Here is a 27341-nt window from a genome sequence, read left to right as displayed (position 1 = left end):
ATGGGGTTATGAGTAGACATACAGTGCCTTCAGAAAATATTCATACCCATTGATTTATTCCACATTTTGCTGTTACAGCCTGAATTCAAAATTGATTAAAAAAAAACAATAACACCCATTTACACACAATACCCCATAATGACAGTGAAAACATGTTTGCAAATGTATTGAAAATTAAATACAGAAATATCTCACACCCCTGAGTCAATACTTTGTAGAAGCACCTTTGGCAGCGATTACAGCTGTGAGTCTTTCTGGGTAAGTCTCTAAGAGTGTTCCACACCTGGATTGTGCAACATTTGCCAATTGTTATTATTTTCATAATTCTTCAGGCTCTGTCATTGATTGCTGATCATTGCTAGACAACCATTTTCAGGTCTTGCCATAGATTTTCAAGTAGATTTAAGTCAACTGTATCTCAACCACTTTGGGAACATTCTGTGTATATTTGACCTTGTGTGTTTTAGATTATTGTCCTGCTGAAAGGTATGTTTATCTCCCAGTGTCTGGTGGAAAGCAGATTGAACCAGGTTTTCCTCTAGGACTTTGCCTGTGCTTAGCGCCATTCCATTTATTACAAGCATAACCATACCCATTATTACAAGCATACCCATAACATGATGCAGCCACCACTATGCTTGAAAATATGGAGGGTGGTCCTCAGTAGTGTGTTGTATTGGATTTGCGCCAAACATAACTTTTTGTATTCAGGACAAAATGTTAATTGCTTTGTCATGTTTTTTTGCAGTATTACTTTAGTGCCTTGTTGCAAACAGGATGCATGTTTTGGAATATTTGTATTCTGTACAGTCTTGCTTCTTTTAACTCTGTGGTGGCTGCATCACTTATTGCACACAGTGAGTCCATGCAACTTATGTGACTTATTACGCTTATTTAGACAACTTATTTAGGCTTGCTATACCAAAGGGATTGAATACTTATTGACTAAAGACGTTTCACCTTTCATTTTTTAAATTCATTTGTAAAAATTTTGAAATACATAATTCCACTTTGACGTGTGTGTGTGTGTGTGTGTGTGTGTGTGTGTGTGTGTGTGGTGTGACAAAATATCTCCAATTTAATCCATTTTAAATTCAGAAAAAGTCACGGGTTGTGAGAACTTTCTGAAGGCACTGTAAGTAATGTTTGTGATGTAAATCCAGATTTGAAGCATTAATACTGTGTCCCCCTGCGTCTCTCCTCTCCTGTCAGATGGGATCCACTCCGTGTCGGCCCAGTGTCTGCTCCAGGTCACCATCATCACAGACGAAATGCTCTCCAACAGCATCACGCTGCGATTGGCCAACACCACCCAGGAGCACTTCCTGTCCCTACTATTGGCCCAGTTCTTGGAGGGCGTGGCCTGCGTGCTGTCAGCAGACCGCGAGGACGTCATAGTGTTCAACATCCAGGATGACACAGACGTCAGCGCCCGGATCCTCAATGTCAGCCTGTCTGTGGCCGTGCCCAGGGAGGGCCCGCGTGGGGGGGGAGAGGGGTCCCGGGGGGACGGAAGAGTGGACAGAGGGGCAGCAGGGGCCAATGGAGCGGCAGAGTACTTTGGTTCTGAGGAGCTACAGGAGAGGTTGTACCTGAACCGCAGTCTGCTGGCCCACATCTCCTCCCAGCAGGTGCTGCCCTTCGATGACAACATCTGCCTGAGAGAGCCCTGCGAGAACTACATGAAGTGTGTGTCCGTGCTGAAGTTTGACAGCCTGGCTCCATTCGTGGCGTCCGACACCATCCTTTTCCGACCCATTCACCCCATCGCCGGGCTGCGCTGCCGCTGCCCCACCGGCTTCACAGGAGACTACTGCGAGACAGAGATCGACCTGTGCTACTCCAAACCCTGTGGAACCCACGGCCTATGTCGCAGCAGAGAGGGAGGCTACACCTGCGAGTGCCTCGATGACTATACAGGTAAATGACCTCTCTCTCTTGATTTGATGTTGAATAATAAATGAAGCTATTTCACTTCGTAGATGACGTACGTGTCACAAAAAGCAAACCATTATAAAATCCCAAAAGATGATTTTGAATGTGTGTGCAGCATGTCCTGTGTTTATAGTGAATGGCCTCATACCCGTCAGACACAACGGCAAGAATAACGTTGTTTCATATTCTCACTAAGTGGCCATTAAGTACATTTTAATGTCTAATGTCCCATTGGAAATTCTATGGATGTAATCAATCTTGTTAATTAATTATTTCATTCATTCCGTCCTACCCTCCGGTCTATGTATTGACGTTACAACATGGCTAAGGGCCTATACAGTAATGACACCCGTTCAGCTGGACAAAGGCAGTGTGATGACTTATTGATTTTAATAATCCCTGGACCAATGAGGCGGGACTACATTAAACATGAGCCAGCCTGTTAACTGTTCATGCTTCCTACCCTTCCCCATTGTCTGTCTGAGAGAATGAAAAGGGCAGTCTGTGTGTGAGTTGACAAGTAAAAAAACAACAACATATATCTCAATCCAGCAGGGATCAATGAGAGATTATGAACTTGCAGAAAGGAAGTGTGTGTGGGAGGAAGTCTGGATCACCATCACATTCTGTCTTGGTTGAGCTAACAGGGTCTTACGATGTGAGTGCTATGAAGATTAGCCAGGTCCATGATGCACCAGAGTGTGGTATTGCCTTCCTGGGGTCTATCTTGTAGCATTACAGTGATGAGTGTCTCTGAATGGGGAAAACAATAGCAATTTGGCCGGTCAGCAGCAGAGTAGCTCTGAGAGGAATAATGGAAGGAGGTGCTGAATTATGGATGGTTACAGATTGAAAGAGGGAGAGTGTCTCCTGCCTGTAACAATGCCCCCTGGTAAAAAATAGCTGGGATGGATAAAGTGTAACTAAACATACTGTGTAAAGGCGGTGGGCTCTGAGGAATGGTGGAAAGGAAGAACTTTTAAAAGCTTCCATTTTTGAAGATGGCGGTACTCTGTTATTCATTACTATCTCAGTCCCCATCTCAAATGGGTTCCCTTTTAAAGTCTTCTTTTTTTACACTTAAAGCACATTTAGGGAGGAAAGATTATGCACACACTGCGCTAAATATTGTCATATCCTGAAAATATCAGAGGATCTGCTTTCTCTCTGCTTAAGGTGAGAGTTGTAGAATGAGAGAGGATGAGAGAAAGGGAAGGGAATGAACATATGCTAATATGAACAAATACCAGATTCTTTTCCCTCTGTTTATCAAAGGGTTGTGGGGTTGTATGAGAGTTAATTTAATTTCACCCGAGCCCTGCTCTCTCCCTATGGTACATACAGTATGTTCTTTGAAGTTAACTTCTGCTCTAGTTAGATAATGAAATGTGGATTCTCGCTCTTTTCTATAAAGATGGATTCATCTTTTATGGTTTTTCATTTTTCATTTAAGTTTTTTATTTCACCTTTATTTAACCAGGTAGGCAAGTTGAGAACAAGTTCTCATTTACATCTGCGACCTGGCCAAGATAAAGCAAAGCAGTTCAACAACATACAACAACACAGAGTTACACATGGAATAAACAAAAGTACAGTCAATAACACAATACAGAAATCTATATACAGTGTGTGCAAATGGCATAAATAGGCCATAGTAGCGAAGTAATTACAGTTTAGCAAATTAACACTGGTGTGATAGATGTGCAGATGATGATGTGCAAGTAGAAATACTGGGGTGCAAAAGAGCAAAAACAAAAGTAAATAAAACAATATGGATGAGGTAGGTAGTTGGATGGACTATGTACAGCTGCAGCGATCGGTTAGTTGCTCAGATAGCTGATGCTTAAAGTTGGTGAGGGAGATATGTCTCCAACTTCAGCGATTCATTTTTTTTATTCTAATTTATTTTTTTTTATTTTTTTTTTGGGGGGGGGGTATACCTGCAGGAGCGCGTACTACAGGTGGGTGTTGTTATCGTGACCAGTGAGCTGAGATAAGGCGGAGCTTTACCTAGCATAAGCTTATAGATGACCTGGAGCCAGTGGGTCTGGTGACGAATATGTAGCGAGGGCCAGCCGACTAGAGCATACAGGTCGCAGTGGTGGGTGGTATATGGGGCTTTGGTGACAAAACGGATGGCACTGTGATAGACTACATCCAGTTTGCTGAGTAGTGTTGGAGGCTATTTTGTAAATGACATCACCAAAGTCAAGGATCGGTAGGATAATCAGTTTTATGAGGGTAAGTTTGGCAGCGTGAGTGAAGGAGGCTTTGCTGCGAAATAGGAAGCCGATTCTAGATTTAATTTTGGATTGGAGATGCTTAATATGAGTCTGGAAGGAGAGTTTACAGTCTAGCCAGACACCTAGGTATTTGTTGTTGTCCACATATTCTAAGTCAGAACTGTCCGGAGTAGTGATGCTAGTTGGGCGGGCGGGTGCGGGCAGCGATCGGTTGAAAAGCATGCATTTAGTTTTACTAGGATTTAAATGCAGTTGGAGGCCACGGAAGGAGTGTTGTATGGCATTGAAGCGTTTGGATATTTGTTAACACAGTATCCAAAGAATGGTCAGATGTATACAGAATGGCGTCGTCTGCGTAGAGGTGGATCTAGGAATCACCCGCAGCAAGAACGACATCATTGATATATACAGAGAAAATAGGTTATATATACAAGTACATCAGTGTTAATACTTCTACTACGCCAGTAGGTTGAAATCTTGGCAAGACTTCGTCACAAGTGTGGGTGACCATAACATGTTGTGCTAGTGAGTGGGTATGTGTGAGTGATTGGTTGTGTAGGCTTAGTTACTGAGGTTCAGGTTGAGCACCATTCTTTCTCATGTACCGCTGTGGATGTGTGAAAGCTGAACTGTGGAGGACGATGGTTCGTGGTGTGTGTCTTGTTAGCCGGGTGTAGGAGGAGCAGAGGGATCCTCATCAATTGCACTTAGATCAGGACTGTACGGCCCAGCTCAGTTCAACTCAATCTACTGGGCCTGCCTGCCGGGTATCCAGACATACATACAGATCCAGACATACAGTACAATTGTGTTAGCTGATGATTTATGATGTATGTATCACGCTTTCAGGCTTCCTCTAATATTTGCTGAAACAAGGCTGAGAGAGCAGTCAACCTGTCTCCTCTCCAAGACGGGGCTGAGTTGATGGGGTTTGTCCTGGATGGAAACTACAGCTCCTGCTGTTCAACATGACTGACAGTTGGATTTGACACTGTCCCGCTGTGCCGAGAGTGTGTGTGGGCTCAATTGGCTGGTGTGCGTGTTTGAGGGAGTTGTTTTTGGGTGTGTGTGTGTCAGAGGGAGTGTGTGTGTGTAGATGCTGAATTGCCTGCTCCATGTGGGTGGGTAGGTAAGTGTGTGTGTGTGTGTTGGGTTCCGTGGGCGGGTCCAGATGGCAGTATGATGGAAGCGAGAAAAATAACAGAGCAGAGCAGCCATCCATTTTACTCACGTTGTGAAGGGCAGAGCGAATGATTAAGTCTGGCTGACTCAGTCTGGAAACAGAACAAATGGACAGAAAACACTTGCATTTGAATGATGCGCGGGTTAACTCATAACCCGCCGTCCCCGTAGGTGGGTTTAGGGTCATGAAATATTGTGTGAATGATAGGAGAGTGGGGATCAAGCGGGTTAAATTAAGAGAAAATAATACATAATAAAAACGTAAATGTATCATTCTTGTTTCTTGTGCAATTCATATCTATAGCCTACATTGAAGTTATTCTTTCATTAGTTTTGTCTGTCGTTAGGGAATTAGTTTACTTGCAAAGTAAAAAATATTGTCTCAACTATAGAAGGTTGTAGCTCAGCCTCTGAATATCAAAAAAGCTAAACAATGATATTCCCATATGCATCGGAGTCACGTCTTTCCCGGGTATTTTACAGCTTGTTTCTAGCAGAACGCATCGCTGTTATACAGTGCATTCGGAAAGTATTCAGACCCTTTGACTTTTTCCACATTTTGTTACTTTACAGCCTTATTCCTCAATCTACACACTACCCCACAATGACAAAGCGAAAACATGTGTTTAGAAAAAATAAAATATATATACCTTATTTACATTAGTATTCAGACCCTTTACTATGAGACTCAAAATTGAGCTCAAGCGCATCCTATTTCCATTTATCATCCTTGAGATGTTTCTACAACTTCATTGGCACAGATCTGAGGAAGGGTACAAAAAAATGTCTGCAGTATTGACAGTGGCCTCCATCATTCTTAAATGGAAGCAGTTTGGAACCACCAAAACTCTTTCTAGAGCTGGCCGCCCGGCCAAACTGAGCAATCGGGGGAGAAGGGTCTTGGTCAGGGAGGTTGATCAAGATCCCGATGGTCACTCTGACAGGGTTCCAGAGTTCCTCTGTAGAGATGGGAGAACTTTCCAGAAGGACAACCATCTCTGCAGCACTCCACCAATCAGGCCTTTATGGTAGAATGGCCAGACGCAAGCCACTCCTCAGTAAAAGGCACATGACAGCCCGTTTGGCGTTTGCCAAAAGGCACCTAAAGGACTCTCAGACCATGAGAAACAAGATTCTCTGGTCTGATAAAATCAAGATTGAACTTTTTGGCCTGAATTGCAAGCGTTACGTCTGGAGGAAACCAGGCACCACTCATCACCTGGCCTATACCATCTCTACTGTGAAGTATGGTGGTGGCAGAATCATGATGTGGGCATGATTTTCAGCAGCAGGGACTGGGAGACTAGTCAGGATTGAGGGAAAGATGAACAGAGCAAAGTACAGAGATCCTTGATGAAAACCTGCTCCAGAGCGCTCAGGACCTCAGACTGTGGCGAAGGTTCACCTTCCAACAGGACAATGACCCTAAGCACACAACCAAGACAACGCAGGAGTGGCTTCGGGACAAGTCTCTGAATGTCCTTGAGTGGCCCAGCCAGAGCCTGGACTTGAACCCGATCAAACATCTCTGGAGAGACCTGAAAATAGCTGTGCAGCGACGCTCCCAATCCAACCTGACAGAGCTTGAGAGGATCTGCAGAGAAGAATGGGAGAAACTCTCCATTTACAGGTGTGCCAAGCTTGTAGCATCATACCCAAGAAGACTCTAGGCTGTAATCACAGCCAAAGGTGCTTCAACAAAGTACTGAGTATCAAAAACATGTTGGGTCGTTTTAACAGATTTTTTTATTTCCTTATAACCGGTCAAACTGATGTTAATTTTGCCTGGAAAATCTTTCCCATTTTCTGGGGTTATTGCATTTTCTCCGTGGTCCCTAAACGTCTTTGCTGCGTGAGAGGAACAGAAATGGAAGAGGAAAGGAAAATAAACTTTACCTATGTCAACTAGATTGAAGGGTTCATACTATCAATTTCTGATGGTATTCTGGTGAGCAAGGGGCAATAAGTAATGACAGAAGAGAAGCTGCATCTTGACTAAGAAATAGCTTACCAAGATGAACACATGAAACACTCTGCCCCACATGTAACACTCTGCCCCACATGAAACACTCTGCCCCACATGAAACACTCTGCCCCACATGAAACACTCTGCCCCACATGAAACACTCTGCCCCACATGAAACACTCTGCCCCACATGAAACACTCTGCCCCACATGAAACACTCTGCCCCACATGAAACACTCTGCCCCACATGAAACACTCTGCCCCACATGGAACACTCTGCCCCACATGGAACACTCTGCCCCACATGGAACACTCTGCCCCACATGGAACACTCTGCCCCACATGGAACACTCTGCCCCACATGAAAAGAGGCTCAACAGAACAAGGCTGTTGTGGTATACTGTTTTTCTTTGATCAAGCAATTGTGTATGTTGTGTATTTACTCAGTAGCCAACAGTACAAACATGCTGAGAGGTTTATAATTCAGTGTTTGAAGTCGTATTAATCAACTCAAGGATCAAAGCATGTAGGAATGCCTCATGGAAACTTTTCAAAATGACCCCGACGACTGCTGCAGGCTCTGAATGGGCAGCAATCGGATTGTGATCATAGATTGTGTTTTGTGCTTTATTCAGTGCATCCCACAGAATGTCTCTGTTTTAGTCCCTCACCTCTGATCTAGTTAGTTATTAAAAGCAGCCCCATCATTGTTGCCTCATGTTAACCTGTTGTCTGGTCCAGGTGCATCACCTGGGCTATGATATGATGGGTTTGACCAGTGGGATCACAATTATGCCACTCTGTCACCTTCACTACTACTGAGTGTAATCAGTGGGTGAGATATAGAATAGTTTTCTACATGGACCTGATTTATACTGAGTGGAATCAGTGGGTGAGATATAGAATAGTTTTCTACATGGGCCTGATTTATACTGAGTGGAATCAGTGGGTGAGATATAGAATAGTTTTCTACATGGGCCTGATTTATACTGAGTGGAATCAGTGGGTGAGATATAGAATCGTTTTCTACATGGACCTGATTTTATACTGAGTGTACAAAACATTAAGGACACCTGCTCTTTCCATGACAGACTGACCAGGTGAATCCAGGTGAAAGCTGATCCCTTATTGATGTCACCTTTTTAAATCCAACTCAATATTAGGAAGGTGTCTTTAATGTTTTGTACACTCAGTGTACATGTCAAGTGTATCCTCACAGCAGACTCAGTATGTTTGCTGTTAAATAAGCCCTGTTGAGTGTGTCGACCCAGTGTTGAGTTCCCTTTAACTCCCTTCCTTTATGCCTTCAGCAGAGACTGTGCCGATATGAGGACTCTACCATTCTGTTTCATTTAGGAGAGGAGACCATACGTTTCAGTTACCTGAAGTTACAGAAAGACCCTTTCCAGGTTTGTAGAAGTGTCTCAGCAGGAGGAGTTGGTTACAGCACAGCGTTTAATCCCCCTGCGCATTCACACACGTTGTTTTAAAAGCATCAGCTTAACAATTACACAAATCTTTACGATACTATGAACCAGTCATAGTGATCATAGACTCTGTTGTCACAACATGTAGATTATATAAAGATCAGTAGAGATGTACAGTGCCAGCTGAGGGCTGTGAATGGTGTCTGTGTACTAGCCTATTCTACTGGTGATTCTCATCTCCCGTGATAATTAGCTATTGTTTGATAAGCAGCTCTCTCTCCTCAGTCTGTTAGAGCTGAAGATTAATTATGGAAGAGACGTGTTTTTTGTTCTTTGTTGCATAGAAAATTATGTTTTGGATTTCTGGACAGAAGCGAATTTAAAAAAAAATCTGAATGCCTTGTCAACTCAGTTTTGATATGTGGTGGTTGGAGACGAGGCATCTGGAGACCCATCTGTGTGAGTGTTAAACCTTGCACATGCTTCGGCGAACCGAATGGTAGCGCGCATACTCCCATAGAAAACAAACAAAAAAGCTGCAATAGTACTGTTTGTCCATCTGAGACGCCGTAGCCAGTATACTCTTGCTCTGAAATGAATCTAAGATAACTCAAGAAATGTTTCATTAATTTAAATGTTTTGTCGAAGAGATCTTAGTCGCAGTATTTTACCCCTGACAAAGGTGTCTGGTGCAGTATTTCTCAAGTGAAAATTCCAACAGTTCAGGTTGTAACGCAACAAAATGTGGAAAAGGTCAAGGGGTGTGAATACTTTCTGAAGGCACTGTATTTTCGAATAAGTTCAATACATTTATTTGATTTCCTACTAAGTTCAGTACATTTTTTATGCCGGTATTGTTGAATTCCGTTTAATGTCTGGATTCCATGATTCTGTCTGTGTTCTCCGCATTGCGGAATTTATAGGGCCACCAGTCCACTCATTATGCCATCATTGACTTGAATGGGGTCTCCCGTTCTATTCATTATATTTCTATGGCATCACATGCAGTCAGGAGTGGAGGAAAGGAGATGTTTTAGATTTTTCTTGCTATTCAAACGGTTATTACGGAGACTGGTAATTTGGCTTGCCAATTGTGTGTGGACTCACAACAGCAGAGCATCTCCTCCTCCCTATAACCGAGCGGCACCATCTCCAGGATCCCTGCACATTTTGACAGCCTTAATGATTCATGCTGGCAGTAAACAGAAAGTTAGGGAGGGAGGGGATCTGAAGGTGTGCAACTAGAGCAGAGGAAATGCTGTCTAAATAATTGATTGAGGTGAACTCTCTGAAATGGTGACTCTCTGGCAAGCTCCTCCCATTGTCATGTGGCCCAGTTCACCTAGCAACCCAGAGCTGTTGTTCCAAGACCCTGCACCTGTGGCGGGCGGGTGTTCCAGAGGGACGCTTGACAAAAAAACACTGGCTCTGTTTATTCTCAGGTTACCATATAGACAACAGAACAAACAACAGAACAGGCTCAGGTGTCTGCAGGACGGAGACCGGATGCTCACTAATGATTCTTACTGGCTTCTGTATGTTTTATAGACACCAAGGTGGGATATATCCACTAGAATAGAATTTCAGCTTTCCTGGTAGGTATTTTGGGGTAAACAGAATACTACAATTTTTCCGGTTTGAGTGTAAGATGATTGCATATAGTTTTCTTAGTAAATGAATCAATAATGCTCAAAAAATATAAAAAATACTATACAAATATTATTCTCCTTTGATGTAGCGTGCAATTATAACTCTGAAGAGAAGAATACAGAACATTAACGTTGAAGCCTCCTCACAGAGAATGAGGCCACTGTAGTGCCCAAGGTGACTTTAGAAGAAGTACACTACTATCCCAGTGTGCCACTTTCCTACAATAGCCCAGTGTTGGCTGCAGCAATGTTTGACCACATCAAGCCATGACTAAATGTCCCATCTTCCCCTCATTTGTTTAGAGACAGAAGTAATGTGTTGCCCGAGGCGAGTCGCTGATTAAACTCCACACGACTGATGCAGCTATAGTTTTTTTTCTGTTTCTGGGTGACTAGCAGTAGCCAATTGTCCCCAAGCGCAATCAACAAGAAAGCGGCAACACATTGTCATGGTTCACCAGGGCAAAGTGACTGTTCTTCTGCCAGTGTAGCCCACCATGGTACATTGCTGATTGTACTGTAACAGTACAGTTAGCATAGGATAACATGTTTTAATTCACATCTTGCCAAAGTGCAATCCATAATAACCACAACAGCCTTGGAGTTGAATGAATAAATACATGAATGAAGGAATGAATGCACCCTACAACAGTAGTGAAACAAAGGGGGTCCTTAATTGTCTTAGACTGAGAATCCTGTGATTAGCGAGGATGTACAACACAAGTCATGTGTATCTATAGTCTATAGAGATGTCTGTGTGGTGTGTACAGGACCGTACAGTAACACGACACACAGCGGAAGTGTTCCACACTGCTGAGTGGCTCTGACACAAATTACAGCTCGTGCAAGGAGGCGTGCTGTCTCGTCATAGCAACTGCAGCCTCTCATCCAGAGACTGGAGACAAATAGAAGTTGTGAGCGCAGGGCTACACAAAGCATGTAGGCTTAATAACAGTGACAGTTTCCCCCTGCCATAGCACTCTGTGACTCCCTCCCTCACTCTCTCACATTCCCTTCCCCTCTGTCCCTCACGGCTTGTGCTACGTTTTGGAGGCGTCTTGCCCCATATTGAACTGCTGCAGTGGTGTGGTGAGAATTGACACTAGTAAAGTTTAACTGGAAAGGAGGACCAATGGTTTTAACCCACACTGTCCAGGGCTGGCACTGATTTGTCACCTTGATAGTGGTTCATTCTGACTCGTCTCACTTTCTCTTCACCTCTCTATTCCTCCCTCCCATCTCTGTCCATCTCTCTCTTCCTCCAGGCAAGCGGTGTGAGCTGTCGTGCCGCTCCGGGCGTTGTGCCCCAGGTGTGTGTAAGAACGGGGGCACCTGTGTGAACCTGCTGGTGGGAGGGTTCAAGTGCGAGTGTCCGTCTGGCAGTTATGAAAAGCCCTACTGTGAGATGACCACCAGGAACTTCCCCCTGCAGTCCTTCCTCACCTTCAAGGGCCTCCGCCAGCGCTTCCACTTCACCCTCTCCCTCTCGTAAGTACAACAACCACCCCACCCAGTGGCACATGGCCATCTCAGTCATTACCTTTCACAATACAAAGTATATCCCTAAATATACTACTGTGATTCACTCCACCTCTCTTTCTTTCTCCCACTACTTCTCCCTCTTTCTCTTTTTGTATGCCTCCTCTCTTACACTACACATACTCTCTCTCGCTCTCTTTCTCTCTCACAAGTATCCCACAACTGCTCTTATACTCTCACGCTCACACCTCTTATAGCCTGTGATGCATGATAATTCTCCGCTCCTCTCATTGGCTAAGCATCCTGGTGTTTAATAACAATTATTGAATCATTTAATAGCTGTAGTCTTTAAAAGTCTATTCTCTTCTAGCTGGGATTGGGTTCCCTGAGCATGGTGAGTGAGGATGGATGGATGGACGGATGGATGGATGGAGAGGTTTCTAATGTGGGTGAATGAGAAGAAGCCCAGCTGCCTGAGAACTTACTGTTTCTGGACTTGCTCCTTGCCTAACCGAGGGCGTTAATCTAAGACCCAGGAGTCCTATCTTATTCCACTCAGTGGTGACTTTGAGCTGTGAGTCAGCGCGTGGCCTATTTCTCCTCCTCAGTTGCTCTCATCGAGGCGAATGTGGAGATATGTTCCGTCTGCCCCTAGGGTTCGTGCGTGTGCTGTTGCATGTGTGTCTTGCTATTAAATCATACACCTAGGGTACCCTCATCCTGGGATGCCTAAATATTTTTTGGAAACATGTATTCGCTCTCAATTGACAGCCATCCAGTTTTACATCAGCACTAGTTTATAATGGTGTCATTTGTCTGATACAGGTAGAGCAAGTTGTATTTCAAGACAATTATCACAACCTAGTATCTTGTTGGAAGGTGCCAGGGGAGGGTGGCGCTTTGAAATGAAACCGACGAGGACTAAACACTGAACAGTCAATCACACTGAAGTACATTCATGTGAATGAGACGAGGCTACGTTGATATGAATGATATTCTTCATCCCAAGTGACAAAAGCAGCACAATGGGTGCAATATTCATCATAGCAAAGACAAGTTGATATCACTGTCAAAATTGTCATTTGTATCTCGTTTTGTAATGTGTTGTCACTCTAGAAGTGCTTGGCAGGGCTTGAAAACTAGCTGTTAATGGCTAGTGGTGATATTGATACGTCTTTGAGTTTTATTGAAGTGGTGGCCTTGCTTTGAGAGTGGCTCGGATGGCAGTGTTTTTGGATTGAGAACTGCTCTGACCTGTTTCTTAAAAGCATTGGCTGGTAGTTCCCAGACTGCTCCCAGAGCTGTGAAGAAGGTGGTGTGTAAAGCTGGGGATATAACAGCTAAGACCCAGCAGGCTGTCTGTCAGGCATCTCTGTTACCTGAACCTGGCTTGATCAGGTTACTGTAGTAAAGAGCCGTTCTCATGGGGAAACCTCCCAGTGAGTTGGAGCCTGTAGACGGGACTGCAGTAGAGATAGTTAGCAGGAAGTGTGTTGAAAGTGTGAGAAGGGGAGAGTTGAAAGTGTTTCTATAGCAAGGTTTACATCCAACTGGCGTCAGATTTTCATGTGACTATTCTAAAATCCGCATAAAACTGTGCATTTGCCCACCAGAGAAGTGTTTCCATCAAATTGCCTTGTGGATAAAAGACTGCATGATGATGTAGTGCACATAAAATAACTTTTGCGGTTAAATTCCCATGTGCCGAATAAAAAAATGCAAGTAAATGGTGTTTCCATCGCATTTTCAACTCTACCGATGTTTATTTCACTAATAAACTGCATGCTTTCCCGAGTCGTAGTGGGAGGACCACATAATATCATCGTGTGACTCCAAGTTTACTTTGATATGAATGTTTGCCCATAAAGGTGTTTCCACTGGCATTTCTCGCATCATACATTTTACCGACACAAGAATATCCCACCTTGTATTTTGTTTTGGCAACATTTGGAATGTTTACCGACAAAGTTTCCATCAGGCCTGTCCTGCCATTTTTTACCCGACGTACTTTAATCGCGTAGACCAGGTTTCCATCCAGCCTTTTTATGTTACCAGAAACCACCTTAGCAGCAACATTTGTATCACATATTTGAATAACACCTCACATTGTTAGTAGTCATGTTCCTCTGACTGACATGTAAACACCATGCCCTTCTGGAGACTTCCTGAATGCACATGTCTGATGCAGTTAAATCAAGTTGCTATTACACCGTGGGCGTTGGCCCATCTATACATTAATATGGGTAGACTGGTTGTTATCTTTGTAAATGGCTGTCTAATGTGACATACAGTATAATGTTGCCAGTGGAGTCCGTTATGTTGTGGTTGATTGCACTCCGTCCGGGGGGGATCTTGAAGCAGTGTTCACAAGCCTTTAAAACCTATTCATTGACGACTACTACAATTTCTTGATGATAACCATTTTTTCTCTGATTATTATTAGCATAAGATCTAACACAGGAGATATTCTGTCTGAGATATTCACAGTGTTATTCAGATGGAGCTGGTGTGTTTCTCTCCTCTTCCCTCTCTGAGGTCATGATGATCATTCTCCTCAGTAAGCAGGTCAGCAGTGCTGTGCCCCATGGTTACGCTCCAGCTCTGGATTAATGCATGCACGTTTCCACACTGACACACACATACTTGCATACACACACACACACACACACACACACACACACACACACACACACACACAACGCATACATGCGCACAGATACACGCACACATCCTCCCAACATTCAACCGAAATATCTCCCTACATGTTCTGAGAGCATCCTGAGACACTGGATTTCAGATCTCTGGAATCTCACCCTCATTTGAAAAAGAAGTCAGTAGGCTTCCATCCGTCTGACACGGTATCCATCTGAACAGGCAGATGCTGCCTACAAGCACTAGCGAGTCACACCAGTCACACAGACGACAGGGCTCTCAGTTCTCCCACAGATGTTCAGAATGTTCCAAGTGTCAAGCAGAACAGGTTCACTGTGTGGTCCCCTAGGACAGGAATGGGGGGAAATTAGTTTCTGGCTTCATAATTTTCTGTCAACCTTTGCAGTTTGCCTGGGCTGCAATATGATTATATAATATAAACTGTATATACAAAAGTATGTGGACACCACTTCAAATTAGTGGGTTTGACATGTGTATAAAATTGAGCACACAGCCATGCAATCTCCATAGACAAACATTGGCAGTAGAATGGCCTTACTGAAGAGCCACGTGGCACCGTCATAGGATGCCACCTGTCCAACAAGTCAGTTCGTAAAATGTCTGCCCTGCTAGAGCTGCCCCGGTCAACTGTAAGTGCTGTTATTGTGAAGTGGAAACATCTAGGAGCAACAACGGCACAGCCGCAAAGTGGTAGGCCACAAGCCACAAGCTCACAGAATGGGACTGCCGAGTGTCTTCAGTTGCAACACTCACTACCGAGTACCAAACTGCCTCTGGAAGCAATTTCAACACAAAAACTGTTCACCGGGAGCTTCATGAAATGGGTTTCCATGCCCAAGCAGCCGCACACAAGCGTCGGCTGGTGTTAAGCTCGCCACCATTGGACTCCGGAGCAGGGGAAACGTGCCCCTTAGTTTCAGTGAAGGGAAATCTTAACACTACAGCATACAATGACATTCTATTCTTCTAACTTTGTGGCAACAGTTTGGGGAAGGCCCTTTCCTGTTTCAGCATGACAATGCCTCCGTGCCCAAAGCAAGGTCCATACAGAAATGGTTTGTTGAGATTGATGTGGAAGAACTTGACTGGCCTGCGCAGTGCCCTGACCTCAACCCCATCCAACACCTTTGGGATGAATTGGAACGCCGACTGTAAGCCAGACCTAATTGCCCAACATCAGTGCCCGACCTCACTAATGCTCTTAGTCCTGCAGCAATGGTACAACATCTAGTGGATAGACTTCCCAGAATAATGGAGGCTGTTATAGCAGCAAAAGGGGGACCAACTCCATATTAATGCCCATGATTTTCGGAATGAGATGTTCGACGAGCAGGTGTCCACATACTTTTGGTCATGTCGTTTAACACCCTGTCATACATTTACATTGATTTTAATGAGCTTCACTGAGATCTTTTTACCTTTTGTGTTGAATCAAATGAAGACCCTTTAGAACTCAATGTGACCCAAGGATTTGATGCCTTTGTAAAACCAGTGTGGTTTTATTTTATGCCCTGTGGTCTCTGCGGTTGGACCGTGTCTGTCGTTCCTTGAATCCAATGCGATCGGGAGCGTCAGTGGTGTAGGCTCTGGAAGGAAGCCAGAGAGGGAGGGGTGCACTGGTGTGTTCAAATGTGTCTAACTGTGTGTTAACATGACAGTAACTGACAACACCACAACGACCTCTGGCAATATAAACTAGGTTTCTTGGCGTTGTCTCTTCAGAAATAAAAGTGTAAATGCAGATTTGGATTGTACAACTGAATGCATTCAACTGAAATGTGTCTTCCACATTTAACCCAATTGTGGTTGTTTAGTTGCAGCCTGTTTTTATATACTCCTCTTTGAGAATACATCAAATGTTTTTTTTCTGTGGTTATACTGTAACTACCTCATTTCTGCCTAGTTCCTCCTCTGATTAAAATAATCTCCTCATTGCTGCAAACCATCAAAATCATTCTGAGTCAGTCTATTATTTCCATATTATACAGTAAAGCCTGCACCTGCATTATGCTTCCTGCATCAGTTTAGTGTAGTGTTTATTATGCTGTAGCATTGACATTGTATTCGTTTATGTCACTTATCAGAACATATTTTCATCTCACTCTGTGTGTAGTCACTATCCACGACATGCTGTCTCTGAGTTTATGGGGTAAATGCTCCATGCCTACCTGCAGATAGTCTCAGACAATGCACGGTGCTCGGGGTAGTTAACCCTATTGGGTGCTCAGTGATCTATGGAGAACTGCTGCGGTGTTAAATCTAGCTCTGCTCCACAAAGGGGAATCACGAGGCACAGCGCATCAATAAGCCCTCCTAGTAATCTAATAGGAAAGGAAAACGGTTGTTTTCTGGTGCGTTCAAAATCTGTATCCTCTGCTATAGTAGGGCATGTCAGTCAGTACACTGTCTTCCTCGTGTCGAGGGTACTGGATGAGCTTCTATATGGGTATGAAAAGACTCCACCTCATATTGATACAGAACCATTTACACATGTTGCTGAGATCTTCACTGTTCAATGTGGATGTTGAAAATGCATTTATTGCAGAAATGATTTGCCCACAGTACTACAAGTATGGCAACATCTTGTGTGTAGAAATATACTGCATTGAATGCATCTTGGGGTATTTTTCCCCTCACAAAGACCTCTTCACTGAAAAAATTGTTTACTCTGTCTTGGTGTCTTTGGCTGTGAATGGACACTTTGTGATCCAAGTTTCTTTCTGTCTTCCAGGTTTGCCACGAAGGAGCCAAACGGTTTGTTACTCTACAATGGCCGCTTCAACGAGAAGCATGACTTCATCGGTGTGGAAATCATCAACGAGCAGATACAGCTCACCTTCTCTGCAGGTAGGAGGGGATCTGTTAGTGCATGTCAGACAATTTACCCCAAATCTACAGTTATTGAAATATCAACATGTGATTATTGTGACAGGTGTTGACCCACTGAAGCCCTGATTCAATGAAGCCCTGACTGTTTCATTTTTTTAGGTGAGACCAAGACGACTGTGTCACCCTACATCCTTGGAGGTGTCAGTGATGGCCAGTGGCATGTGGTCCAAGTTTACTACTACAACAAGGTATGTCAGAGAGAAACCTGCCATGGGCTGGTCCTTGTGATCCTACATGATGTAGACTGGTTCAACACTACATTTACATTTTAGTAATTTAGCAGACGCTCTTATCCAGAGCGACTTACAGTAGTGAATTCATGCATTTTTTTTTTTGTACTGGCCCCCCGTGGGAATCGAACCCACAACCCTGGCGTTGCACACACCATGCTGGCGTTGCAAACACCATGCTCTACCAACTGAGCCACAGGGAAGACACTAGACAACAGCAATTTGCTGGGTCTGGGCTGAGATATAACTTGGGTCTAGACTAGCGTCTGCTGAGTTCCCAACAACTGGATGTTCCTGTTTTCAGGGGAAATGGAAAGAGAGCCTCTGATGCAACTTCTGCTTTTGGATGTGATTAACAAGGCAACACTCCATCTTAACTCCTCCTTCACATTTACTGGATTGGCTGAATTCCCTACAAGACCAGTATGTAGGGAATCTAGTTTCAGGTGTTTCTTTTACTCCTGCTACTTTAGGTTAGACTGACTTGAGCTCTTTTGCTCTTTTGGGTGCAAAGGTCAGACTAGGCTACTGAAAAGTCCCACTATAGACTTGGCTTTATCAGACCTTACTGTGAAACACTGAGCAGGACTAAGATCAGTTCATTTCCAACATCGGTACATGCCCAAACTGAATTATGTTTGTCTCTTACCACAGACTTGAAATGGGAGACATCGAAATACCAGATGTATTTTCTTAACATGTTTGGCCCTGCAATTGACTTGTATACCGGTAATTGATTTCTGGATGTTGTATAGTATTGTGAGTAGAAAGACCTGTATGTTCTGGTAGAACTGGATATACATGTATACTGTACTTAGTGTCCTGATAATTACATATCCATTTATACTAGACCGGCAGAACTTTATCAAGTATCTGACAGTGACTGTCTATAGAGTGATGAGGGTAGTGATTTTAGTTGGACCACACTGGGAGTAGAATACCCTGAGTCCTCTGTGGAGGTTTACTTTGCTGCTTCCTGTTAGAACTGCTGCTGTGTCATTCCAGAAAACTACTGTTGATGGGACAGTGGAATGGGAAGCTTGCCAGACAGACATAGGAGGGAGAGAAAGGGCAAAGGAGGGATGAGACAGCCAGACAGAGAAAGAGTGAGAGAGACAGTAGAAAAGCGTGGGAGGAATAATACAAAATAAAAGAACTCTCCATACAAACGAGATATAAGCTTCACAACTGTTTTATTTCCATATCAATCAGTGAAGAATGCATGGAACTATAACCCCCTCACCCCACTACCCTTCCTCCGTTATCCCCATCCTTTTCAAATGTCCCCCCCCAGACCAACACACAGGATGTTACATTTGAATCTATTCAGGAAGTCACTTTGCATCATAAAGCTGTTGCTAGGCAACCTCCCAAGTGTGGATATTCTATTCATAGCCTATGATAACATGGCCGTGTCAGATTCCAGCCAGCAGAATATGAGGGAACACAACATCTCGTGGGCCATTGGAGGAAAAGTTTTGGTTCCCCTCAAAGTTGGGACATTATTCTCTCATTAATCACTTTTTTACAAACCAACAAGTCAACGTTTGTTTTAACGTTGACCTAGCCGTTTTCAGATTAAACAGACAATGACAATCTCCAGTGACCTACAAAGTGTTTCCTGTTGAGTGCCCACCATGCCCAACTGTTTTGTTTACTATCACATTTTACCAGCTAGTTTCCTACTCATCATTTGCACATTACAAAGCATGAAGTCAATAACATGCAACAACCATCATTTTAGGCAGAGGCCCAGACCAATGGAAGGGACATATTCCTAGAAAACTGTCCAGAGATCATTCAGGGCCCTAGTTGAACTAATCCCCCAAAATCCAGTGAGTCTTGGAGGTAGAATGATGGCTCCTCCCCTCTGAGGTATCCCACGCCGGAAGGCCTGTCCCTGTCCACAGGGGGTGGGTGGGATGAGGTGGGGGGCATTAGATTGAAATGTGCCTTTCAGGGGAAAGGGGGAGTGTGGAGAATGGCAATGACCACTGCCTTTGTGCTTCACTCGGCCTCCAATGGGACCATGGGTAGTGAATGATGCGGCCCCGGGGAAGGTGCCCGGGAGAGGAGCGAAGAAACAGTATTGACTTGGGCTTTGAGCGGGACACTGCGCTTCAGGGCTCACCTCCCTGGTTGCTATGGTGTTTCCAATCAATCTCAGATCTCATATTACTGTTTGCTCCCATGCCCCTCTTGTCTAACCCTGTCATCATGGGTGATGGTGAACTCATATTCCCAGGATTCCCTGTCACCCTGTTGTGAGGGGAACAGTGTTTAATGTATTCCTGAGTAAATATGTGCTCTCCAATCATCTCTGACAGGCAGAGGCTTTGTGTAGCAGACAGAGCGGCTGACAGACATTAGCAGAGAGACTGTCTGCGGTACAGGAGAGTCAACAACCGTGTAGTTCAGCAAGCCATGGGCTGCTGGGAGCGAAGGCCCAATGTTTAGTTCAGTGAAAGAACCAGCGAATCTGCACCACAGTCTGTTCCAGACCTTTCTCAACTGAGGGGAACTGTGGAAAAGAGCGTGTCGGGTGATTTGGTGTGTGACCATTCTAACAGACCATCTCACACTGCCGGTTTGTGTGTTTGTTTCAGAGTCCCAACAAATGAGTTTCCCACTGCCTCACCAGGGGTCAGCTAAAGGATGAAGACATTTTGTTCAACAATTAGTGTATGGAAGGTTTAGAGGTTTATAGGTTCATTCTATCGTTCTAGTAGCCCGGTGTGTTGTGAATAATGAAACCCATTTGCAAGTATTTCAGACTCAAATCAGCAAAGCAAATAGTCCTGTTGGCCAGTTATTAGATATGATAATAAGGCCTAATGGGAGACAGAAGAGGTGTTTAAAGACGAGGGCTCATGTTTGAGCAGTGCAGTGGGACAATGTAATTAAGTTTCCATCATCTCTGACACACAGGCAGCCGTCAGTGATCACAAAACCCACAATGAACTCCACCAGTATTCAGCTTCTCACAGAGCCCCTCAATGGGACAGCTGTATTAATAGCACGCTGAACGCACAGATAGAATCTAATCTACTTACTGGATAGGGGGATACAGGGTTGAAATGAGAACCATGTGAGGGAGATGTTCTGTGGCAGTGTCTCTGTCTGCGGTGCTCCAGGGAGATGTTCTGTGGCAGTGTCTCTGTCTGCGGTGCTCCAGGGAGATGTTCTGTGGCAGGGTCTCTGTCTGCGGTGCTCCAGGGAGATGTTCTGTGGCAGGGTCTCTGTCTGCGGTGCTCCAGGGAGATGTTCTGTGGCAGGGTCTCTGTCTGCGGTGCTCCAGGGAGATGTTCTGTGGCAGTGTCTCTGTCTGCGGTGCTCCAGGGAGATGTTCTGTGGCAGTGTCTCTGTCTGCGGTGCTCCAGGGAGATGTTCTGTGGCAGTGTCTCTGTCTGCGGTGCTCCAGGGAGATGTTCTGTGGCAGGGTCTCTGTCTGCGGTGCCCCAGGGAGATGTTCTGTGGCAGTGTCTCTGTCTGCGGTGCTCCAGGGAGATGTTCTGTGGCAGGGTCTCTGTCTGCGGTGCTCCTGGGAGATGTTCTGTGGCAGGGTCTCTGTCTGCGGTGCTCCAGGGAGATGTTCTGTGGCAGGGTCTCTGTCTGCGGTGCTCCAGGGAGATGTTCTGTGGCAGTGTCTCTGTCTGCGGTGCTCCAGGGAGATGTTCTGTGGCAGTGTCTCTGTCTGCGGTGCTCCAGGGAGATGTTCTGTGGCAGGGTCTCTGTCTGCGGTGCTCCAGGGAGATATTCTGTGGCAGGGTCTCTGTCTGCGGTGCCCCAGGGAGATGTTCTGTGGCAGTGTCTCTGTCTGCGGTGCCCCAGGGAGATGTTCTGTGGCAGGGTCTCTGTCTACGGTGCTCAAGGGAGATGTTCTGTGGCAGGGTCTCTGTCTGCGGTGCTCCTGGGAGATGTTCTGTGGCAGGGTCTCTGTCTACGGTGCTCCAGGGAGATGGGATAGGACTCTACTGTCATGACCTACAATATTACAGCTGGTTAGATACGTTATACTCTATTCTCCATTTGTCTGGTCTTTATTCTTAGCCCCTTTTGATTAAAGTGCTCAGACAGTTATTATGGAAACTGCAGGAATATGTAGCAAAAATGGCTTATGGTATCATGAGGTTATGCTATGAATACACTGAGGTATTTGTGTTTTTAGTTTACAAGACAATATTCTAAAATAATTGCAAGCCTCCCTATCACGTGCATTCCTCATCTCTCAACAATCAGGCTACCCAGGGCATCATATCCTTCTTGTACTCCACACTGCACAGATAATAATCCTATCTGGTCTGTCCACAGCTCAGTGTCCAGCCCCAGGCCTGTCAGTCAACAGTGAGAGGGTGGTCGGTGGGGGTCGACCCTCTCATCACAGTGCTGCTAGCATAGCCGTTACTGACACAAGCTCTAACTGGGCTGGCGGTCAATATGAGCTCTGTGTGCTGCTAGCATAGCCGTTACTGACACAAGCTCTAACTGGGCTGGCGGTCAATATGAGCTCTGTGTGACCTGGGGGAAACGCTTGTGTTTGTGACCTTTATTGACCCCCCCCCCCCACCCCTCCTCCTGTTTCTCCCTCCATTGATTCCTCACACAATGAAAGAGATCCTTTGTGGAGAAGAAGACCGTTACTGTCCTGCTGAGCCAGGCTTTTCCACCGTGTCTGTGTCTGTGCCTCTTGTCACAGCCTCTGACTTGAACTCTGGCTGTTTTGACTTTAAATTATTAAAGCACTGAAAAGAATTATGATTAGGTAAATTGGGGTGGTATTTAAGAATACTGTAGGTCTGAACATATAAGCTAGTGGTGGGAATTTTACTTCAAACTCAAATTCAAACTTTTCATTAGGATTGTTAAAGATACTTAATTTCTTTAAATGTGGGAAATTGTTTTCAAGTCTTTTTGTTGTTTATTGAAGCACTTGACTTGAGAAAATCCTTACCTCTAGGGTGAATGTTTCAATGAGAGAGAGGTTTTTTAATGCTAGTTTTTACTTGATATTTTGCATTTGATTGAAATAGAAATGTGATTAGTGCATGTTTGACACCTTATAAGACAGATTTTGTTAAGATCGCACAATGCTGAGATATGTAGCACACCTTGATGTGTAATTAGCAACCCTCAGGCAGACAAGCAATCTATGTGCTGATCAACCAAAAATACTTTACAGTGACACACACAAGAAACAATGAGATGGATATTCTGAGACAAAAATAAACTTGCGTTTTCTATTCTTGAATGTTCTCTTCTGTAACTTGAGGAAGAAGAAACCTTAATGGTATTAGCATATTTTTAGCATCAAGCAGTCATTGAGATGCACCTGTGACAGAGAATGCTCTTATGGACACTCTCAGAAGGCTGATTATAGCTTAATGTGTGCGTTTCCTGTCTATCTCGCTATCGATAACCAAGCACTACTTCCACAGTATATGTCCACCTTCTGCCCAAACACATACAGTATTTCTCTTTTAGGAAGGACATTTTGATTTGATTTGGAATAGTGCTACTTATAAATGCTGCCCTGTTTAGAAACTCCTATCACCCATGTGCTGCTATTTACAGTAGTTTGTCAGGTGAATTCCTCCCGACCTGCTGTAGGTGTTCTGTCCATAACACTGGAGCCAAACTCAACAACTCCTCTTCTCTCCTCACAGCCAATCCTAAACCAGGCCGGCATGCCCCAGGGTCCTTCTGACCAGAAGGTTGTCGTAGTAACTGTGGACAACTGTGACACCTCAGTGGCGCTGCGATTTGGAAATGTGATCGGGAACTACACCTGCTCTGCCCAGGGCAGCCAATCAGGATCCAAAAAGTAAGGAAATGGGAGGGGCTTACTGGTATTTTATTGTGCCGTGTTATCTGCCAATAGATTATAGTAGAGCTGAGTAAAAGCAATATTAGCCATTTGAAGCCATGAATTCTGTTTTTACATTTTGCCACAAGCTGAACTTAACCTCTTGATTTAGATACTATTGTCATGACCCCAAGAGAAAAAGAGAAATCCCAATTGGCTTTCCTGAGCTAAACATGGCCCTCGTTATGGGTTATCTACAGAAATGGTTTTCAACTAAAATCTTCACCTCCAGAATGTAAAGCATCGTAAACATATTTTGATTCTGTGGGGTGTTGATCTGTTTTCCTCCATGGAAAAAAAAATCAAGCTGCAAAATGTTTGTGATAAATATTTTATGAACACTGTTCCGGTGTTTATGATGTGTTGTGGTATAGAAGCAAAGTGGTGTCAGCTTCTAAATGTTTCTGTGTCCTGTCTGTCTGCTGGAGGTCTTTGGACCTGACTGGTCCTCTCCTCCTGGGGGGCGTGCCCAAACTGCCTGAGGACTTCCCCATCCAGAACCGCCAGTTTGTGGGCTGCATGAAGGACCTGAGGATCGACAACCGCCACATCGACATGGCTAGCTTCATCGCTAACAATGGCACCCTACCGGGTCAGTAACCTTGCACATTACCATTTGACTGAAACATTTTGATACTGTTTTGTTGCCATTCACCCAAGGCTACTGTTTTAGTTGAGCACAGTATGAGTAGTGTTAGGGATGTGGATGCACCTTGTAACTGAAGTTTCTGAATCATTGATTACCTCTTGTCATAATGAGGTTGGTTTGAACTGTTCCTCACATCCCCAATACCTTCCCAGGATGCTCTGCTAAAAGGCACTTCTGCAACAACAACCCGTGTATGAATGGAGGGACCTGTGTCAACCTGTGGGGCTCCTTCAGCTGTGACTGCCCCCTAGGATTCGGAGGCCGGAACTGTGAGAAGGGTAAGAGGTTCAGGGAAGTAACAGCATTGCAGGAGGGTGGAAAGCTTCCTCATGGTTAAAACATTTGATCAAAGCTAACCAGGTTTTGTTGGCCCCGTGACCTACTACCATAATAGACCTTTTTAGTAAAGAGGGACTTTACAGGCGTGCATTAGGACTAAGTGACCCATCAGACAGACAACATCCCCTAGCTGTCCTGACCTAGACTTAACTAGGGTCTTTAGTTGATGGACTGTACCATAACTCAACAACCAGGTGGTTACAATGACACTGGCCATTTCATTTGCTTCTTAGTGCTGTGGTGTTAAGAGCACCTGCTATATTGTATTTTCTCATTTTCAAACATGCTTTTTTTGAGTGAGCTAGTGTAGATGTAGTGCAGAAACATTTGCATAGACACCATGCACAGGAGATTGTGCAAGAGATATGAGGATGATGCATAGAGGGAATTGGCAGAGCTCTAAGTAACTGAAGTAAGCTCTTCATCCTTTTAGCGTTGTCTCTTTCCTGGCACAGATAAAGCCAGTCATATTTCATTTTGCTGACATGATGGTTTCGTAAGCCTGATGTTCACACTGAGTATTACTGTTTTATGCCAGCCATTTCACAAGGGTTTATGAGGGTTTCATATGTGTGTATGACAGCTGCGATGTGATATGCCGTAAGCTTTTATGACTCTGTCATGAGAGGGAGCATATTACATTTTACAGCTATACATTTAAACAGTTACTCTGACATAACACCTCGGACATGTTTAAGGTGAAGTATTCCGTTTTTCAGTTTGAGAGGCATGTGTATGTAACAGCATTACTAGTGTCCATTTCTCTTCTCAGCTCCTCTCAGTGCTCTGCAGCTGTTTGACTGGCTGATTTACAAGCTGGGACAGTTTGAAGAGAAGAGAGGGAGGGAGGGGAAAAAGGCCCCATAAGAGGCAGAGGGCGAGAGAGAAGACAACAGGGAAAACTACTAAAGAAATGGTCAATTACCCAAAAGCATCCCTGTTTCAGTTTGGAGGGAAATCCAGTGATAAAGGACCACTTCTTTCTCACAGTTAAGGGAGACAGAGAGGCTGGGTGATGAAAGGGAGATGGGGAAAGGGTAAGAGGTGGAGGGAAGAGCAGAGGGTTGAAGAACCTCTGAAGAAGAGAGGAAAGAGAAGAGGAATGCATAATGTGCAGCAGACTAGTACCGTGCTACTGCTCTGTTTTACATAGTGGGTGTCAATGGCATGAATGTTCATGTTCTACCAAGGCCATTAAATATTCAACGTCATTACAAAGCTCACTATCAAATTAGAACTGTTGAACTTCCAGTATGTCATAGGATTGGCCATCAGGGGTTAGAGAGGGCATAACGGCTAATAACCATGGAGAAAATCCCCAGCATCTCACTTCCTTTCTGACCATCACTGACTCTGCATGGACAAGGGTGTGGGGGATAAAAAAAGTACTTTCATAGTTAATCCCATGAGTCGTCCCCACAGTGACCGTATGTACATACCCCAACCAGAAGCCATGGATTACAGGCAACATCCGCACTCAGCTAAAGGCTAGAGCTGCCGCTTTCAAGGAGCAGGACTCTAACCCGGAAGCTTATAAGAAATCCCACTATGCCCTCTGACGAACCATCAAACACGCAAAGCGTCAATACAGGACTAAGATCGAATCGTACTACACCGGCTCTGACACTCGTCGGATGTGGCAGGGCTTGCAAAACATTACAGACTACAAAGGGAAGCACAGCCGAGAGTTGCCCAGTGACATGAGTCTACCAGACGAGCGAAACTACTTCTATGCTCGCTTCGAGGCAAATAACACTGAAATATGCATGAGAGCACCAGCTGTTCCGGACGACTGTGTGATCACGCTCTCCGCGGCCAATGTGAGTAAGACCTTTAAACAGGTCAACATTCACAATGCCACAGGTCAGACAGATTACCAGGACGTGTGCTGCGAGCATGCACTGACCAACTTGCAAGTGTCTTCACTGACATTTTCAACCTCTCCCTGTCCAAGTCTGTAATACCAACATGTTTTATGCAGACCACCATAGTGCCTGTGCCCAAGAACACTAAGGTAACCTGCTTAAATGACTACCGACCCGTAGCACTCACGTCTGTAGCCATGAAGTGCTTTAAAAGGCTGGTCATGGCTCACATCAAAACCATTATCCCAGAAACCCTAAACCCACTCCAATTTGCATACCGCCCCACCAGATCCACAGATGATGCAATCTCTATTGCACTCCACACTGCCCTTTCCCACCTGGACAAAAGGAACACTTATGTGAGAATGCTATTAATTGACTGCAGCTCAGCGTAGAAGAGGCTTTAAAACAGCTTCTACCCACAAGCCATAAGACTCCTGAACATCCAATCAAATGGCTACCCAGACTATTTGCATTGCCCCCCCCCCCCCTTTTACACCGCTGCAACTCTCTGTTGTTATCACTTTAATAACTCTACCCACATGTACATACTACCTCAACTAACCGGTGCCCCCGCACATTGACTCTGAATCGGTACCCCGCTGTATATAGTCTCGCTTTGTTATTTTACTGCTGCTCTTTAATTTACATTTTTTACATTTTAGTCATTTAGCAGACGCTCTTATCCAGAGCGACTTACAGTAGTGAATGCATACATTTCATACAATTTCATACATATCATAATTTTTTTTTCTGTGCTGGCCCCCCGTGGGAATCGAACCCACAACCCTGGTGTTGCAAACACCATGCTCTACCAACTGAGCTACTTTTAATTACTTGTTACTTTTATTTCTTATTCTTATCTGTATTTTTTTAACTGCATTGTTGGTTAGCGGCTTGTAAGTAAACATTTCTGTTGCTCTCTGTCTCTGTTTGTCTCTCGCTCTGTCTC

The 27341-nt window shown here is 44.5% G+C and overlaps 1 protein-coding gene across 6 annotated transcripts in view; it reads left to right on the top strand.

The window, feature by feature from the left end:
* The window catches only part of LOC115150622 (cadherin EGF LAG seven-pass G-type receptor 2-like), an 88745-nt gene that overhangs the window by 30892 nt on the left and 30512 nt on the right, over positions 1–27341 (top strand). For 4 of the 6 annotated variants that reach the window (XM_029694099.1, XM_029694097.1, XM_029694095.1 and 1 more), the window contains exons 2-8: positions 1213–1920; positions 11668–11890; positions 17286–17401; positions 17543–17631; positions 23337–23494; positions 23962–24128; positions 24338–24463. In XM_029694099.1, the coding sequence (XP_029549959.1) occupies positions 1213–1920; positions 11668–11890; positions 17286–17401; positions 17543–17631; positions 23337–23494; positions 23962–24128; positions 24338–24463 (1587 nt within the window). The remainder of the gene's footprint in view (positions 1–1212; positions 1921–11667; positions 11891–17285; positions 17402–17542; positions 17632–23336; positions 23495–23961; positions 24129–24337; positions 24464–27341) is intronic. The other 2 variants (XM_029694096.1, XM_029694100.1) reach the window with 2 other exon arrangements.

The sequence above is a fragment of the Salmo trutta genome, chromosome 16 (assembly GCF_901001165.1).
Source record: "Salmo trutta chromosome 16, fSalTru1.1, whole genome shotgun sequence".
In the NCBI taxonomy this organism is placed as follows: Eukaryota; Metazoa; Chordata; class Actinopteri; order Salmoniformes; family Salmonidae; genus Salmo; species Salmo trutta.
The sequence above is the reverse complement of the archived record's forward strand: the minus strand, read 5'-3'. Positions and strand labels throughout refer to the sequence as shown.